At 47.4% G+C, this 18,969-nt stretch overlaps 1 protein-coding gene across 2 annotated transcripts in view; it reads right to left on the minus strand.

Moving 5' to 3' along the window:
* Positions 1-8,165: 8,165 nt before the first annotated feature.
* Positions 8,166-18,969, minus strand: part of ZDHHC4 (zinc finger DHHC-type palmitoyltransferase 4) — a 108,486-nt gene continuing 97,682 nt past the window's right edge. For both annotated transcript variants that reach the window (XM_063934729.1, XM_063934728.1), the window contains exons 5-7: positions 10,578-10,703; positions 9,474-9,718; positions 8,166-8,657 (exon numbers count right to left, since the gene is read on the minus strand). In XM_063934729.1, coding sequence (XP_063790799.1) covers positions 8,403-8,657; positions 9,474-9,718; positions 10,578-10,703 — 626 coding nt within the window. In that variant the 3' untranslated portion in view covers positions 8,166-8,402. The remainder of the gene's footprint in view (positions 8,658-9,473; positions 9,719-10,577; positions 10,704-18,969) is intronic.

The raw sequence follows: 18,969 nt of genomic DNA on the forward strand, positions 1-18,969 counted from the left end.
TGATGCGGGACATTGGACTGTATTCTAGCCACTAAGTGGTTAAAAGGAATGGGGTGGTTAACTCTGTAAATCAGTGGCAGCTGGTGTTAAATAATCCACTATTGACAGATATATGTTTTTGATCTATGGTAGTTTTATTGTGTAGAACTAGTAATTATATGTTTCAAAGGCATTTAGTAACATATGCATATAATGATGTTATAATAATTTTATAATGATTTTTTAATATAAAATAAAATTGTTTAAAATCTTTTTGCGCTCTCTCACATAAGTGAATTCTTTTCTAGTGCTGTACTACTCCCGTTACTCCCATGGCTGGAATTGTTTTACCAGTGGTTCTCATGCCCACTGTCAAATTTATCACTGATTTGGCCGCCCCCGTATCTACAAGGAAATTTAATGATTTACCAGCTACATCAATTGTGATCTCGGGTTCACTTCCAAGACTTGCAATCAATTTCACTGGCTGCAGATTACAGGTGTGGCCACACCCCTATTGGGTATGGTGACCTCCCTGAATCGCGCTGGCAGCAATTACTTGTGGTGGGGGTAGATGGGAACTATCAGAGATTTGCCAGTCTCTTCTTGGGGGATACCTTTTTGTTTCCCCTGCATGTGGCTCATAGCTCCGCCCTTTCGGTCCTTGATCCCAATGTCTCGTGTCAGGTCGTTGTCTAGGGGATTGATATGAATTTTGCCTTTGTTTTGTTTTACAATCACGTGCTATGTGTCCCTCTCTGTGGCAATAATAACATTTTATACCTGTTGACTTACCCACAGGGGTCACAGTTCTGGGCTGAGGTGGCCGGGTAGTGAGGGCCTGTATGCTTACAGCCATTAATTTATCACTCTGTGACTCCCTGTGTCTGATGATATTCTGATCATGCCCAGCAGCCGCCTCTCCCAATGCATCCACCGACATACCTCTCCAATCAGGCCTAGTGGTTTGTATTCTATTCCTTAAAACCTCTTTTAGACCGTCCATTAATACTGAAACAGCTACTTCCCTGTGGTGTACATTTGTTTTAATGTCATCTATACCAGTGTACCTAGCCATATCCTGCAGAGCCCGGTGAAAATACTCTGGTGTGGATTCACCTTCTTTTTGTTTTATTGTAAAGATTTTATTCCACTTTACTACTGCAGGAAAATATACCCCTAACTGTAAGTTGATTCTCTTTACATTATCCTGATTATACTCGTCTGTTAGTGGTACTTCCTCATCTAACTTGCAATCAGCGATAAACTTTAACGGATCAACACTGGGGGGTAAACATGCCCTTAAAACTGTCCTCCAATCTTTGTTATTTGGCTCTGCAGAATTTCCTAGCTCCCTAATATACTTTTGACATGCAATTAAGTCTTTCCTAGGATCAGGGAATTCAGACATCATTGATCTTAATTCTGCTCGGGAAAAGGGACAGTGCATGGCGATGTTCCTGACAGGAGTTGCCCCTGAAGTGTCAGTTTTCCCATTTGGCACTGCTATTACCCTAACAGGATTAAGTCCAACAACATCATTCTGAGTAGATTCTACAACATGTGGTGAAATGGTTTCAGCATAGTGTATGGTGCCGTACTTACCAGTCGATACGACCTCACCTGTCCCTCCGCTAGGGGCCTTTGCTACTAATCTTACGGGTTGAGTCGTGCCTACTGCTGTTTCTGATATGGTGGCTGCTAGGGAGAGTGCTGATATTGTTGTGGGCTCATCCTCTTGGTCACAATCCTGGGGAAAGTTCAAAACAGGGTACAACTTGCACGGATTAGTGTTAGCATTAATTACTTTGGTTACATTATCCTTAGCTTCTACACATTTAACATGACCCTGAGTGCCATTCTCTGCAACCAATTTCTCTCCAGGTATGTATGGTGGTGGGGGAGCAGTGGCTATCAGTTTCCTGATAGGGTTAGATCCAGTGGCTTGCGCCAACCCCCTTTGTATTTCACCTTCCTGTTGCCACAATGTTAAATAATCATAATGTTTAATACGCCTTTTTGAAGATTTAATCAGGCACACTCTTCTCCTTAAATTCTGTAACACTTCTGGGTTAAAACTACCTACCCGGGGAAACTTTTCCCCGTCATGCACAGTCATCCTTTCCCATTCATTGCACAACATTTCTGTGTGATGACCATATTTCTCACATGATATACCTTGCCGACCCGATTGGTCGGTTTACCAAATCAACCTGAACCTGGGTTGATCGCCCCTTACCTGAACAAGTGGCCCCCATCTCTGCAGGCGTTGCTTTCACTACCTCTGACTTCCAATCAGTGTCTCCGGCAACCCTCACAGAAAACCAAAATGTCCGGGGTAAGGCTGCGGTGGGGGTTTTGCCTCGAGGTCCACCCACTTAACTCCGCCCAGGCTGGCCAATACGGCGACCAAAGTTCCCAGAGGTTCCGTACCCAACCTAGGGCACCTAAGTACGTCTACTTGCTCGGGCGTGTGGGAGTGTCTTACCCTCCCCAGCAAGTGTCAGTCGCTGGAATGTCCCTTAGTGATCAGGCTACTTCCCTTAAAATAAAAAAATTACACAAATCACGTTAACAATGTGCAAGTAGCGTTCTTCTGAATTCAAGACACGCCAATGCACACAATCACATGCGGTACAATCGTATCTGCACACAAGCAACTAATCTTATGTGCGGAACGATCAGTGGAATTGAAAATTTCTGCTGCAAATTCCTTCAGCGATGAGCTTCTTTGGCCTATATGGGTCTCGCACCAACCCTCTTCGGTTGTGCTCTCTACTTCTAGTCTGCTGTACCTGAACCTCTTGTTCCGTGACCTCCTGGTCCGTGACCTCCTGGTCTGTTATGTACAGCAGACTCTACTGCTCATTAATGTGTCGAGTCTAACAAGGGACGCCTCCCAAGCCACCCCACGATATCACTCTCGCTGGTGTATCTCTTTCTACTGGCCTATGGTTCCCACTTCCGTAATAAAAGAGAAATCTTATATATACACACACACTCTTACCACATGTACACTTTAATTTTTATTTCTGCGCAGAAATCCTTTCATTCGGTATTAGCCTAACCCAGAAGAATTGCAACAGAGAAAGTCTTTTTCTTTTAACTTTTAAACTTTTGGATTTGAGATAGATTTGTGTTATTTTCGCGTTATTTCCTTATCGCTTACTAAACAATACTATCGTGCGGTTTGTATCATGTGGGCGTATCCGTACGCTCCGTTGCGTAATACACGCTCCGTGCGTCGACCCTTGCTGCGTACGCCCTGCCCTTGTAAGGCCACGTGTACACAGACCAAGTACGTCCACAGTTACACACTACACGTTTATCAATGTGAATGATTTTTAACAGTAATCCTTCACTGACCACCACTCAAATCTCCCTTGTATTCTAGGCGAGATTGTGTGCGTGCCTTTTACAATTATTCCCTTAAATATTACTTTTAACTATTAATAACAACAAATGTCTCAACACGTTTATCACTAGTATGTGGCAATCAGGAGAATGAGGCACGAAAACAATACTAAACAAGAAATACAGATGTGTATGCTTATTGCTTACGTTCGCAAAACAGAAACTAAACAGGTTTTAAAAGACAATAACGTACTGTTCCTACCTTTTGGTTCCGGATTCCTTCAGCACTCCTTACTAAGCGAAGCAGACGCTTATCTGGTCAGCACTACGAGGAATATTACCTCCCGCCTTTTGCTGACCGATAATGTCTGCTGGAATTACCTAGTGCAGATATGTGAAGAGCGGGCGAGTACCCAATTGACAATGCCTATTCTATACCTTGTATAAAACACTCTAAAAGGTTAAAGAACACAGTACGCAATTGGCGTATGGAATACCGTAAGAGTACGCACGTAGCGTAGCGAACGCTTAGCCGTGGATGAGACGCACGAGCGGCACGTTCGCTCACGGCTTAGAGCGTAAAGGCAAGCACGCTATAGGCTGCCGACTAACGTAATGATACGCTATCAGCGTAGCGGACGCTCGAGACCACGAGGAGATCACAAGCGGCGCTGACGCTCACAGAGTTAAACCTTTATAACTATACCATAAACAATGTACTTATACTGTAAACCCTTGTGGAGTGATAAGGTGTAAATGCAACACAGTGTAACCTTGTTAGTTTAAAAGCTGTATGAGCGTATGTGATGCTCAGAGAACCCCTTAGCAATATAATAAACACTCAAATACCGGTCTAAGGGTCTAACGCCTTTTAAGGAAATGAATGAACGTTCAATTGCAAAAGAATAATACAATACAAGTTATACACTACCAAGATAACATAAAATACCTAACCGAATCACTACACATAAAATACAATAAAGATACAATTACATTTAAGGGGGAAGGAGAGAGAGAATGGTTTATAACATTAAAATAAGAGACAATATGGTTGCAGAGAACTTACACACCAGGGGAAACAATCGCAAGCGCCTTTCTGGATATCCAGCTCCCGATTATCAGCAATGAGAACCGTTGAAGAGAGTAGAGAGCTGGCCCAGATCGGCTTGTCCTTTTATACACTACACACAATACAGTACAATGGTCCCTACATTCTTATTGTTCATTGGACACAGGAATTCGTCTTCGCATTATAACAAAAGGTCATAGGTTGGTTCATACAGGTGGGCTGTGACTATTCCTAACTGCTCAGGTGGGTGGGAAACTGGGTTTCCCGCCGCATGGGTAATAAAGTGCAAATATAGTAAATGTCCATAAACTTCTAATGTCCATAACTATACGCACGAGCGATTAATCCGCTTCAAACCAACACCGGAATATTGCTAATTATATTCTCTTCCGATGGATACTAAACACCACTGTGTAACCCCTGTCTGACCCTTCGTATCATACAAAGAGGGATCTCTTTGTCTCTGAACATACTACATTAACTAAACTTTCAGATTCTATCAAAGGGACCATAATCTACAAAATACATTATATGAATAAAATATGTTACGATTGAGTCGCCCGCTAGACGAACACAAACTCTACCGTAAATGCGCATACCGCGCGTCCGCGAGTGCACGCGACCGCGAGTATACGCACGCACGGGAGGGCTCATGCACGTGCAGCGGGCACACGCATGAGGTGCATATATGGCAGTGTGCAGCGTGATATTTTTCTGACTTTGACACCGTATATGGCCCTCAACTCCAGCACATTTATCTGGAGCCACCACAAGAGAGATACCCTGGCCCTGGGGGACAGGCTTATACTCTGATGCATTTGTAGATGGGACCCTGACCACTTGTCCAAAAGGTCCCACTGAAAAGTTCTCGCATGGAACCTGCGGAACGGAACGGCCTCGTAGGCCGCCACCATCTTTCCCAATACTCGAGTGCATTGATGATACTCTTTTTGGTTTTAACAGGTCCTTGACCATGTTCTGGAGTTCCTGGGCTTTTTCCACTGGGAGAAAAACACTCTTTTTTTTTCGTGTCCAGAACCATGCCCAAAAATGACAGCCGAGTTGTCGGAACCAACTGCGACTTTGGTAGATTTAGAATCCAGCCGTGTTGTTGTAGTACTCTCAGGGAGAGAGCCACGCTTTTTAGCAACTGATCTCTTGATCTTGCCTTTATCAGGAGATCGCCCAAGTATGGGATAATTGTGAATCCTTGCTTGCGCAGGAGCACCATCATTTCTGCCATTACCTTGGTGAAAATTCTCGGGGCCGTGGAAAGCCCAAACGGCAACGTCTGAAACGGGTAATGACAATCCTGTACAGCGAATCTCAGGTACGCCTGATGAGGCGGATATATGGGGACATGAAGGTATGCATCCTTTATGTCTAGTGACACCATAAAATCCCCTCCTTCCAGGCTGGAGATCATTGCCCGGAGAGATTCCATCTTGAAGTTGAACCTTTTCCAATATAGGTTCAGGGATTTTAGATCCAGAATTGGTCTGACCGAACCATCCGGCTTCGGGACCACAAATAGGGTTGAATAAAACCCTTTCCCCTGTTGCACTAGGTGAACCTTGATAATCACCTGCTGTTGACACAGCTTTTGTATGGCAGCTGAAACTATTTCCCTCTCTGGGGGGGAAGCTGGCCAGGCCGATTTGAAAAATCGGCGTGGAGGCACATCTTCGAACTCCGACTGAACCCAGACTTGGCTGAAGAGCCGAAGACGTGCCCCCACCGGTGCGGACTCCTGCAGCGGAGCCCCAGCGTCATGCGGTGGATTTTGTAGAGGCCGGGGAGGACTTTTGTTCCTGGGAACTAGCCGTAGCTGGAGTTCTTTTCCCTCTACCTCTGGCGAGGAGGGAAGAGCCCCGACCCTTTTTGAACTTATGCGCCCGAAAGGACTGCATCTGGTATTGAGGTGTTTTCTTTTGCAGTGGGGGAACTTAAGGCAAAAAAGAAGACTTACCCGCGGTAGCCGTGGAAACCAGATCCGCAAGGCCGTCCCCAAATAACACTTCACCTTTGTAAGGCAAAGCCTCCATATGTCTCTTTGAATCCGCATCACCTGTCCATTGACGGGTCCACAGGGACCTTCTAGCAGAAACTGCCATGGCATTGGCTCTTGAACCCCACAGCCCAATATCTCTCGCAGCCTCTCTCATATATAAGGCTGTGTCCTTAATGTGACCCAAGGTCAACAAAATACTATCTTTATCTAGGGTGTCTATGTCAGATGACAAGTTATCTGCCCCCGCTGCAATAGCGGTACCCACCCATGCTGACGCCACTGCTGGTCTGAGCAGGGCACCCGTAGTCGCATGAATTGATTTTAAGGTAGTTTTCTGTCTGCAATCCGCAGGATCCTTGAGGGCTGCCGCGTCCGGGGACGGTAGTGCAACCTTCTTGGACAAGCGCGTCAAGGCCTTGTCCACCATGGGCGAGGATTTCCACCGTAACCGGTCCTTCGCGGGAAAAGGATACGCTATAATAATTCTCTTGGGAACCTGCATGTCAGGAGTTTCCCAAGCCTTTTCAAATAAAGCGTTCAGCTCATGAGATGGGGGAAACGTTACCTCAGGTTTCTTTTCCTTAAACATGCAGACCCTCGTGTCTGGGACAGAGGGGTCCTCCGTGATATGCAAAACATCTTTTATTGCAATAATCATACATTGAATACTCTTGGCCACTCTTGGGTGCAACCATGCATCATCATAGTCGACACTGGAGTCGGAATCTGTGTCGGTAACCGTGTCTGCTATCGGGGAAAGGGGACGTTTATGTGACCATGATGGGTCTTGTGACACAGTCAAAGCCATGGATTGACTCCCTGCTCTGTCTCTGGACACTGCTTCGTCCAATCTCTTATGTAATAAATTCACATTAGCATTTAAACATTCCACATGTCCATCCAATCCGGTGTCGGCTGTGCCGACGGAGACACGATCACCATCTGCTCTGCATCCTCCCTAAACAAGCCTTCCGCTTCAGACATGTCGACACACACGTACTGTGTCCGGGAGCAGGTTCTCTGCAGCATGCTGTGGAGAAAATGGCGCTGGTTAGTGCTGGAGGATCAAGCCCCGCCCCCTCGACGGCGGGCTTCGGTCCCGCTCATATCTTTATACTGGCGGGGGTTTTATAACATACTGCCCCTGCAGTATCTAAACTTGCTGCCAGATGAAATTGAGGTGTTTATTGCTGCCCAGGGCGCCCCCCCTGCGCCCATGCTGTGCCTGTGTGTGTTTGTGGGAGCAATGGCGCGCAGCGTTACCTCAGTGAAGATCTGAAGTCTTCTGCCGCCTTTGAAGTCTTCTTTCTTCTTATACTCACCCAGGTTCTATCTTCCGGCTCTGCGAGGAGGACGGCGGCGTGGCTCCGAGATGAACGGCGAGGGTGAGACCTGCGTTCCGACCCTCTGGAGCTAATGGTGTCCAGTAGCCTAAGAAGCAGAGCCTATCAGTTAAGTAGGTCTGCTTCTCTCCCCTCAGTCCCACAAAGCAGGGAGCCTGTTGCCAGCAGTGCTCCCTGAAAATAAAAAACCTAACAAAAGTCTTTTCAGAGAAACTCAGGAGAGCTCCCCTGTAGTGCACCCAGTCTCCTCTGGGCACAGGATCTAACTGAGGTCTGGAGGAGGGGCATAGAGGGAGGAGCCAGTGCACACCCATTCTAAAGTCTTTACAGTGCCCATGTCTCCTGCGGAGCCGTCTATACCCCATGGTCCTTACGGAGTCCCCAGCATCCTCTAAGACGTAAGAGAAAGTATTTTTACACTTTTTATTAAAATATAGCAATAATACTGTACAACAGCTTATATACACAAAACAAATCTTGTCTGGGTGATTACAGGTTCCTTGTGTCCGATTGTAAAAGCCGTTTGTGTCTGTATATCCGCGTTGTACCATATCCCTGTGTAACGCCTGATATGGAGAAGTGATGTAATAATCTGCGCCATAGTTCCGTGGTTTGCTTCCTTGTACAAAAGCTGCACAGTTACCGCTCATCTCTGCTTCTTATAGCAGGTGAGAGGCTGGAATATCTCTTGCATGTTAGTCAGGACACCTCTGGAATAACCTTTAGGAGACCCCAATGCCGACATAGAGCTCTGCCACCTCCTTGACTTGTACCACTCATTGGTGGTCTGGTTGGTGATGCAAAGGTACCAGAGGAAGCAGGTGTATCCGCCCAACAGGAGAATTAAGATGAACAGAAAGCCTAGTGTGAAGACGATCCTCGGGAAAGTCAGGAAGAGGTGCTGGGGAAACAATGACATGAATAAGGGAGATGTAAGTCTCACAGAAGACCACTGCTTAGAGTGCCACGTCACTGTACCCGGCACCAGCCTGAGCTGAGCGTGGCAGCGCTTTATGGAGGAGCTGCTGACCAATTTCTGTTCTGCATTATACATACATTTCCTGTTACTCCCCCTACTTACAGTAACTAAGCAACTGCGCAATTAGGTACACACACTGGTGTGGCAGGCTAGTCTGTGACTAAGAGATACGCCTGCAGTCTAACCAAGCCACTGTAACCAACAGGCCACGGCAGGGAGATTGTGGCAGTGCTGGTGAGTGGTAATAGTCTACAACTATATTAAACATCTGGTTGCCAGACAAAACTGCATTTTCATTTTTGGTGGATTTATCCTTACATACATCTGTGAATTATATCAAATATATTTTCAGATTGGATCAACTTTTATTTCCCCATCTGCCATAGTCGCTCACAGTCGATGGATTATGTTCCACTGCCAGCGAGGCAATCTTTCTTTATCGCCAGTGCCCTCGTTTCCTGGAGGTCACTGTATTTACATTGCCATCTGGCCCCTCTTATAGTTCTTATGGGAGGAATCTGCTGTCTCATATCTGCTCATGTCTTTGTGGCTCTTTCCTAGGGCATAGGACATTTTACTCTAGGGACCTGCCTCCTAGAGAGGTGGAATGTAACCTACTGCCGTGTCCTCTAACCCTAATGGATAAAGGATTTAAAGGTAAGTTAAATAAGCCCACAGCTCAAGCTTCTAAGTATTATTACTGTCAATGAAACATATGTAATATCTTATGCAACCTACCTGAATAATAAAGACTATACCAGCCATCTCTTCATGTCCCTCACTGTCCACATACGATGCAGTCATCATGTGTGAGAGCAGCACCACCTGCAGGAGAAATCCTGTAATCACCACGGCCAAGGAGATGGCAGTGAAAGTCAAACTCAGAAGGTAGAGCAAGAAGTATCTGATATTCAGGGCTCCAATGCAGTTATTGACCCATACACAGTGATGGTCCAAACGCTGTATACAGCTCCCACATACACCTACAAGTAAAGGGGTAAGATTAGTTCATAGCCAGGACTTCCTAGATATTACTAATTTGTAGTAGAACGAAAATTAGTTTCAGATATTTATGCCATCCAACAGTGTTTCCCAAATTCACAAAACACTCCAGGTTTTAAGGATTTCCATGCATAAGCAGAGGTGACTTAAGTAGTACCTCACTCAGTTTGAGTTCAGCATCTGTGCTCAAACACGGAAATCCTTAAAACCTGGACTGTTAGGGTTCCCCAAAGGACTGAGGGGGTAATTCAGATCTGATCGCTGGGCTGCGTTTTTTGCTAACCTACGATCAGATAGTCGCTGCCTACAGTGGGAGGGTATAAGGTCTGTGCAGGTGTGCGTTCGCCTTTGTAGCAGAGCTGCACAAACATCAGTTTGTGCATTCTCTGCGCAGCCCAGGACTTACTCAGCCGCTGCGATTGTTTCCTGCTGATCGGGGCCGGAGCTGACGCCAGACACCCTCCCGGAAAACGCCTGATCCTGCCTGTGTTTTTCCGGACACTCCTGTAAAACGGTCAGTTGCCACCCACAAACGGCCTCTTCCTGTCAATCACCTTGCGAACACCCCCATGCGTTCCGATTTTTCACCCCATCCCGTCTCTAGGCGCCAAAGCCTGTCACTGTTGTGCAACGTGCCGGCGCATTACGGCTCACACGCATGCACAGTTCAGATCTGATCGCACGCTGTGTGAAAACGCACAGCAGTGATCAGAGCTGAATTACCCCGAGTTTGGGAAACACCACCACACATTATAACCAGCCTAGCAGCTTCTAGAGGGGAGGCTGCCGAGACTGTGCTCATCTCTGCCTGCCCACTATAAATACATGAGACTTTCTCACCACAATGCTTAGATCGCGCTGGTTTCAGCAGTTGACAGGTGGGACACTTCTTGCCATGGAGGAATAGAACCTCATCATACTCATATACCTGAGTACAAAGTGCTTCATTCTGTTTGGTCACCGTTCCTGGAACACAGATGGAATAGATCACTTCATATGCTCCTCTCATCTTCAGTGTCGGAATCTACTTATCATCATCATGTCAGCCATGTGTGTCATATAGGTTTAGGGTCATTTAAATTCTAAATCTTTCTCCCCTGCTAGTAGTTCATCCGCAGTGTAGATGAAAGGGAGAAAGCAGGGCCTGTATTCATTACAAGGATTTAAAACTAATGTTGGGGCCTGCAATGAGAGGAGAAGTCTAAAATGGTAACAATTTCTAGTCTATACTGTACATCTAAAGGAGGAACCCATAATTAAATGTTTCTAGTTCTCTGTTGGATGGTATTCGGATGGTAGGTCGACAGTCAAAAGGTTGACCACTATTGGTCGATGGGAAAAAGGTTGACACAGTGAAAGATCAACATGAGTTTTTTTACAATTTTTTTTCTGATTTTTTACTTTTTCATACTTAACCATCCACGTGGACTACGATTGGGAATAGTAATCCGTACAAGCCATGTAAGGGGATGCGGTGCACTAATTGGGGTTCCTGGTTATGTTACAGAGGAAACACCAAAAACCATTTTAAAAAACGCATGTCTACCTGTCCTGTGTTGATTTTTTTCCACTGTTTTGACCTTTTCTCCATGTCGACCAATAGTGGTCGACCCATTAATCCAGAACCCTTTTGGGAGGTATCCGGTCAAATATATGCCGCTCTCCAAGCAGCAAGCCAAAAAGAGTGCTACCCTTGTTTCCTAATGGTCTAAAAGTTAAGGACCATAGAAATGTGGCAAGTAATTACACCTGTATTGCTTGCAGGGAGACAAATGCGTGTATTTGCCCATAGGCGGAGGTGTATTATTCTTTATTACCAGTTATTTATATAGCGCACACATATTCTGCAGCGCTTTACAGAGAATATTTGGCCATTCGCATCAGTCCCTGCCCCAGTGGAGCTTACAATCTATGGGGCAGACGTATTAACCTGGAGAAGGCATAAGGAAGTGATAAACCAGTGATATGTGCAAGGTGATAAAGGCAGCAGCCAATCAGATCCTGTTAATTTACATATTGGAGCTGATTGGCTTGCACATATCACTGGTTTATCACTTCCTTATGCCTTCTCCAGGTTAATACATCTGCCCCTATATTCCCTACCACATGTGCACGCACACACATTCACATTAGGGTTAATTTTGTTGGGAGCCAATTAACCTACCTGTATATTTTTGGATTGTGGGAGGAAACCCACGCAAGTACGGGGAGAAGATACACTGCTCAAAAAAATAAAGGGAACACTAAAATAACACATCCTAGATCTGAATGAATGAAATATTCTTATTAAATACTTTGTTCTTTACATAGTTGAATGTGCTGACAACAAAATCACACAAAAAATAAGAATTTACTTACCGATAATTCTATTTCTCATAGTCTGTAGTGGATGCTGGGGACTCCGAAAGGACCATGGGGAATAGCGGCTCCGCAGGAGACTGGGCACAAAAGTAAAAAGCTTTAGGACTACCTGGTGTGCACTGGCTCCTCCCCCTATGACCCTCCTCCAAGCCTCAGTTAGGATACTGTGCCCGGACGAGCGTACACAATAAGGAAGGATTTTGAATCCCGGGTAAGACTCATACCAGCCACACCAATCACACCGTACAACTTGTGATTTGAACCCAGTTAACAGCATGATAACAGAGGAGCCTCTGAAAAGATGGCTCACAACAATAATAACCCGATTTTTGTAACAATAACTATGTACAAGTATTGCAGACTATCCGCACTTGGGATGGGCGCCCAGCATCCACTACGGACTATGAGAAATAGAATTATCGGTAAGTAAATTCTTATTTTCTCTAACGTCCTAGTGGATGCTGGGGACTCCGAAAGGACCATGGGGATTATACCAAAGCTCCCAAACGGGCGGGAGAGTGCGGATGACTCTGCAGCACCGAATGAGAGAACTCCAGGTCCTCCTCAGCCAGGGTATCAAATTTGTAGAATTTTGCAAACGTATTTGCCCCTGACCAAGTAGCTGCTCGGCAAAGTTGTAAAGCCGAGACCCCTCGGGCAGCCGCCCAAGATGAGCCCACTTTCCGTGTGGAATGGGCTTTTACAGATTTTGGCTGTGGCAGGCCTGCCACAGAATGTGCAAGCTGATTTGTACTACAAATCCAACGAGCAATCGTCTGCTTAGAAGCAGGGGCACCCAGCTTGTTGGGTGCATACAGGATAAACAGCGAGTCAGATTTTCTGACTCCAGCCGTCCTGGAAACATATATTTTCAGGGCCCTGACTACGTCCAGCAACTTGGAATCCTCCAAGTCCCTAGTAGCCGCAGGCACCACAATAGGCTGGTTTAAGTGAAATGCTGAAACCTTAGGGAGAAATTGAGGACGAGTCCTCAATTCTGCCCTGTCCGTATGAAAAATCAGGTAAGGGCTTTTATAGGATAAAGCCGCCAATTCTGAGACACGCCTGGCTGAAGCCAGGGCTAACAGCATTACCACTTTCCATGTGAGATATTTTAAGTCCACAGTGGTGAGTGGTTCAAACCAATGTGATTTTAGGAATCCCAAAACTACATTGAGATCCCAAGGTGCCACTGGAGGCACAAAAGGAGGCTGTATATGCAGTACCCCCTTGACAAACGTCTGAACTTCAGGAACTGAAGCTAGTTCTTTTTGGAAGAATATTGACAGGGCCGAAATTTGAACCTTAATGGACCCTAATTTGAGGCCCATAGACAGTCCTGTTTGCAGGAAATGCAGGAATCGACCCAGTTGAAATTCCTCTGTAGGGGCCTTCCTGGCCTCACACCACGCAACATATTTACGCCAAATACGGTGATAATGTTGCACAGTTACATCCTTCCTGGCTTTGATCAGTGTAGGGATAACTTCATCCGGAATGCCTTTTTCCTTCAGGATCCGGCGTTCAACCGCCATGCCGTCAAACGCAGCCGCGGTAAGTCTTGGAACAGACATGGTCCCTGCTGGAGCAGGACCTTTCTTAGAGGTAGAGGCCACGGGTCTTCCGTGAGCATCTCTTGAATTTCCGGGTACCAAGTCCTTCTTGGCCAATCCGGAGCCACGAGTATAGTCTTTACACCTCTCCTTCTTATGATTCTCAGTACCTTGGGTATGAGAGGCAGAGGAGGGAACACATATACTGACTGGTACACCCACGGTGTTACCAGAGCGTCCACAGCTATTGCCTGAGGGTCCCTTGACCTGGCGCAATATCTGTCCAGTTTTTTGTTGAGGCGGGACGCCATCATGTCCACCTTTGGTTTTTCCCAACGGTTCACAATCATGTGGAAGACTTCTGGGTGAAGTCCCCACTCCCCCAGGTGAAGATCGTGTCTGCTGAGGAAGTCTGCTTCCCAGTTGTCCATTCCCGGAATGAACACTGCTGACAGTGCTATCACATGATTTTCCGCCCAGCGAAGAATCCTTGCAACTTCCGTCATTGCCCTCCTGCTTCTTGTGCCGCCCTGTCTGTTTACGTGGGCGACTGCCGTGATGTTGTCCGACTGGATCAACACCAGCTGACCCTGAAGCAGAGGCCTTGCCTGACTTAGGGCATTGTAAATGGCCCTAAGTTCCAGGATATTTATGTGAAGTGACGTTTCCATGCTTGACCACAAGCCCTGGAAATTTTTTCCCTGTGTGACTGCTCCCCAGCCTCTCAGGCTGGCATCCGTGGTCACCAGGACCCAATCCTGAATGCCGAATCTGCGGCCCACCACAGGAGAGACACCCTTGTCCTTGGAGATAGGGTTATCCGCTGATGCATCTGAAGATGCGATCCGGACCACTTGTCCAGCAGATCCCACTGAAAAGTTCTTGCGTGGAATCTTCCGAATGGAATCGCTTCGTAAGAAGCCACCATCTTTCCCAGGACCCTTGTGCATTGATGCACTGACACTTGTCCTGGTTTTAGGAGGTTCCTGACTAGCTCGGATAACTCCCTGGCCTTCTCCTCCGGGAGAAACACCTTTTTCTGGACTGTGTCCAGAATTATCCCTAGGAACAGTAGACGTGTTGTTGGAATCAGCTGCGATTTTGGAATATTTAGAATCCACCCGTGCTGACGTAGCACTACCTGAGATAGTGCTACTCCAACCTCTAACTGTTCCCTGGACCTTGCCCTTATCAGGAGATCGTCCAAGTAAGGGATAATTAAGACGCCTTTTCTTCGAAGAAGAATCATCATTTCGGCCATTACCTTGGTAAAGACCCGGGGTGCCGTGGACAATGCAAACGGCAGCGTCTGAAACTGATAATGACAGTTTTGTACCACAAACCTGAGGTACCCTTGTGAGAAGGGTAGATTGGGACATGGAGATAAGCATCTTTGATGTCCAGAGATACCATATAGTCCCCTTCTTCCAGGTTCGCTATCACTGCTCTGAGTGACTCCATCTTGAATTTGAACCTTTTTATGTAAGTGTTCAAGGATTTTAGATTTAAAATTGGTCTCACCGAGCCGTCCGGCTTCGGTACCACAAACAGCGTGGAATAATACCCCTTTCCCTGTTGTAGGAGGGGTACCTTGATTATCACCTGCTGGGAATACAGCTTGTGAATAGCTTCCAATACTGCCTCCCTATCGGAGGGAGACGTTGGTAGAGCAGACTTCAGGAACCGGCGAGGGGGAGACGTCTCGAATTCCAATTTGTACCCCTGTGATACTACCTGCAGGATCCAGGGGTCCACTTGCGAGTGAGCCCACTGCGCGTTGAAATTTTTGAGACGGGCCCCCACCGTGCCTGAGTCCGCTTGTAAAGCCCCAGCGTCATGCTGAAGACTTGGCAGAAGCGGGGGAGGGCTTCTGCTCCTGGGAAGAGCCTGGTGCAGTCTTTTTCCCCTTCCTCTGCCCCGGGGCAGAAATGAGTGGCCTTTTGCCCGCTTGCCCTTATGGGGACGAAAGGACTGAGTTTGAAAAGACGGTGTCTTTTTCTGCTGAGAGGTGACCTGGGGTAAAAAGGTGGATTTTCCAGCCGTTGCCACCAGGTCCGATAGACCGACCCCAAATAACTCCTCCCCTTTATACGGCAATACTTCCATATGTCGTTTGGAATCCGCATCACCTGACCACTGTCGCGTCCATAACCCTCTTCTGGCAGAAATGGACATCGCACTTACTCTTGATGCCAGGGTGCAAATATCCCTCTGTGCATCTCGCATATATAGTAATGCATCCTTTAAATGCTCTATAGTTAATAATATACTGTCCCTATCCAGGGTATCAATATTTTCAGTCAGGGAATCCGACCAAGCCACTCCAGCGCTGCACATCCAGGCTGAGGCGATTGCTGGTCACAGTATAACACCAGTATGTGTGTATATACCTTTTAGGATATTTTCCTGCCTTCTATCAGCTGGTTCCTTGAGGGCGGCCGTATCAGGAGACGGTAACGCCACTTGTTTTGATAAGCGTGTGAGCGCCTTATCTACCCTAGGGGGTGTTTCCCAACGCGCCCTAACCTCTGGCGGGAAAGGGTATAGTGCCAATAATTTATTAGAAATCAGCAGTTTTTTATCGGGGGAAACCCACGCTTTATCACACACCTCATTCAATTCATCGGATTCAGGAAAAACTACGGGTAGTTTTTTCACACCCCACATAATACCCTTTTTTGTGGTACATGTAGTGTCAGAAATGTTCAACGCCTCCTTCATTGCCGTGATCATGTAACGTGTGGCCCTACTGGACATTACGTTTGTCTCCTCACCGTCGACACTGGAGTCAGTATCCTTGTCTGGGTCTGTGTCGACCACCTGAGGTAACAGGCGCTTTAGAGCCCCTGACGGTGTTTGAGACGCCTGGACAGGCACTAACTGATTCGCCGGCTGTCTCATGTCGTCAACAGTTTTTTGCAAAGTGCTGACATTGTCACGTAATTACTTAAATACGACCATCCAGTCAGGTGTCGACTCCCTAGGGGGTGACATCACTAAAACAGGCAATTGCTCCACTTCCACATAATTTTCCTCCTCATACATGTCGACACAATCGTACCGACACCCAGCACACACACAGGGAATGCTCTGATAGAGGACAGGACCCCACGAGCCCTTTGGGGAGACAGAGGGAGAGTTTGCCAGCACACACCAGAGCGCTATATCTGTATAGGGATAACCTTATATAAGTGTTTCTCCCTTTTATAGCTGCTGTATTTATATTAACTGCCAAATAGTGCCCCCCTCTCTTGTTTTACCCTGTTTCTGTAGTGCAGGACTGCAGGGGAGAGTCAGGGAGCCGTCCTTCCAGCGGAGCTGTGAGGGAAAATGGCGCTTGTGTGCTGAGGAGATAGGCTCCGCCCCCTTCACGGCGGCCTTTTCTCCCGCTTTTTTTAGGAAAACTGGCAGGGGTTAAATGCATCCATATAGCCCAGGAGCTATATGTGATGCATTTCTTTAGCCATATAAGGTTTAAACCGTGTTTTATTGCGTCTCAGGGCGCTCCCCCCCAGCGCCCTGCACCCTCAGTGACCGGAGTGTGAAGTGTGCTGAGAGCAATGGCGCACAGCTGCGGTGCTGTGCGCTACCTTATTTGAAGACAGGAACGTCTTCTGCCGCCAATTTTTCCGGACCTCTTCGCTCTTCTGGCTCTGTAAGGGGGGCGGCGGCGCGGCTCCGGGACCCATCCAGGCTGAACCTGTGATCGTCCCTCTGGAGCTAATGTCCAGTAGCCAAGAAGCCCAATCCACTCTGCACGCAGGTGAGTTCGCTTCTTCTCCCCTTAGTCCCACGATGCAGTGAGCCTGTTGCCAGCAGTACTCACTGAAAATAAAAAAACCTATTTAAACTTTTACTCTAAGCAGCTCAGGAGAGCCACCTAGCATGCACCCTTCTCGTTCGGGCACAAAAATCTAACTGAGGCTTGGAGGAGGGTCATAGGGGGAGGAGCCAGTGCACACCAGGTAGTCCTAAAGCTTTTTACTTTTGTGCCCAGTCTCCTGCGGAGCCGCTATTCCCCATGGTCCTTTCGGAGTCCCCAGCATCCACTAGGACGTTAGAGAAATTATCAATGGAAATCAAATTTATTAACCCATGGAGGTCTGGATTTGGAGTCACACTCAAAATTAAAGTGGAAAAACACACTACAGGCTGATCCAACTTTGATGTAATGTCCTTAAAACAAGTCAAAATGAGGCTCAGTAGTGTGTGTGGCCTCCACGTGCCTGTATGACCTCCCTACAATGCCTGGGCATGCTCCTGATGAGGTGGCGGATGGTCTCCTGAGGGATCTCCTCCCAGACCTGGACTAAAGCATCCGCCAACTCCTGGACATTCTGTGGTGCAACTTGGTGTTGGTGGATGGAGCGAGACATGATGTCCCAGATGTGCTCAATTGGATTCAGGTCTGGGGAACGGACGGGCCAGTCCATAGTATCAATGCCTTCGTCTTGCAGGAACTGCTGACACACTCCAGCCACATGAGGTCTAGCATTGTCTTGCATTAGGAGGAACCCAGGGCCAACCGCACCAGCATATGGTCTCACAAGGGGTATGAGGATCTCATCTCGGTACCTAATGGCAGTCAGGCTACCTCTGGCGAGCACATGGAGGGCTGTGCGGCCCCCCCCAAAGAAATGCCACCCCACACCATTACTGACCCACTGCCAAACCGGTCATGCTGGAGGATGTTGCAGGCAGCAGAACGTTCTCCTTGGCGCCTCCAGACTCTGTCACGTCTGTCACATGTGCTCAGTGAGAACCTGCTTTCATCTGTGAAGCGCACAGGGTGCCAGTGGCGAATTTGCCAATCTTGGTGTTCTCTGGCAAATGCCGAACGTCCTGCACGGTGTTGGGCTGTAAGCACAACCCCCACCTGTGGACGTCGGGCCCTCATACCACCCTCATGGAGTCTGTTTCTGATCGTTTGAGTAGACACATGCACATTTGTGGCTTGCTGGAGGTCATTTTGCAGGGCTCTGGCAGTGCTCCTCCTGTTCCTCCCTGCACAAAGGCGGAGGTAGCGGTCCTGCTGCTGGGTTGTTGCCCTCCTACGGCCTACTTCCCGTCTCCTGATGTACTGGCCTGTCTCTTGGTAGCGCCTCCATGCTCCGGACACTACGCTGACAGACACAGCAAACCTTCTTGCCACAGCTCGCATTGATGTGCCATCCTGGATGAGCTGCACTACCTGAGCCACTTGTGTGGGTTGTAGGGAGGTCATACAGGCACGTGGAGGCCACACACACTACTGAGCCTCATTTTGACTTGTTTTAAAGGACATTACATCAAAGTTGGATCAGCCTGTAGTGTGTTTT

Source organism: Pseudophryne corroboree, chromosome 7 (assembly GCF_028390025.1).
Source record: "Pseudophryne corroboree isolate aPseCor3 chromosome 7, aPseCor3.hap2, whole genome shotgun sequence".
Classification (NCBI taxonomy): domain Eukaryota; kingdom Metazoa; phylum Chordata; class Amphibia; order Anura; family Myobatrachidae; genus Pseudophryne; species Pseudophryne corroboree.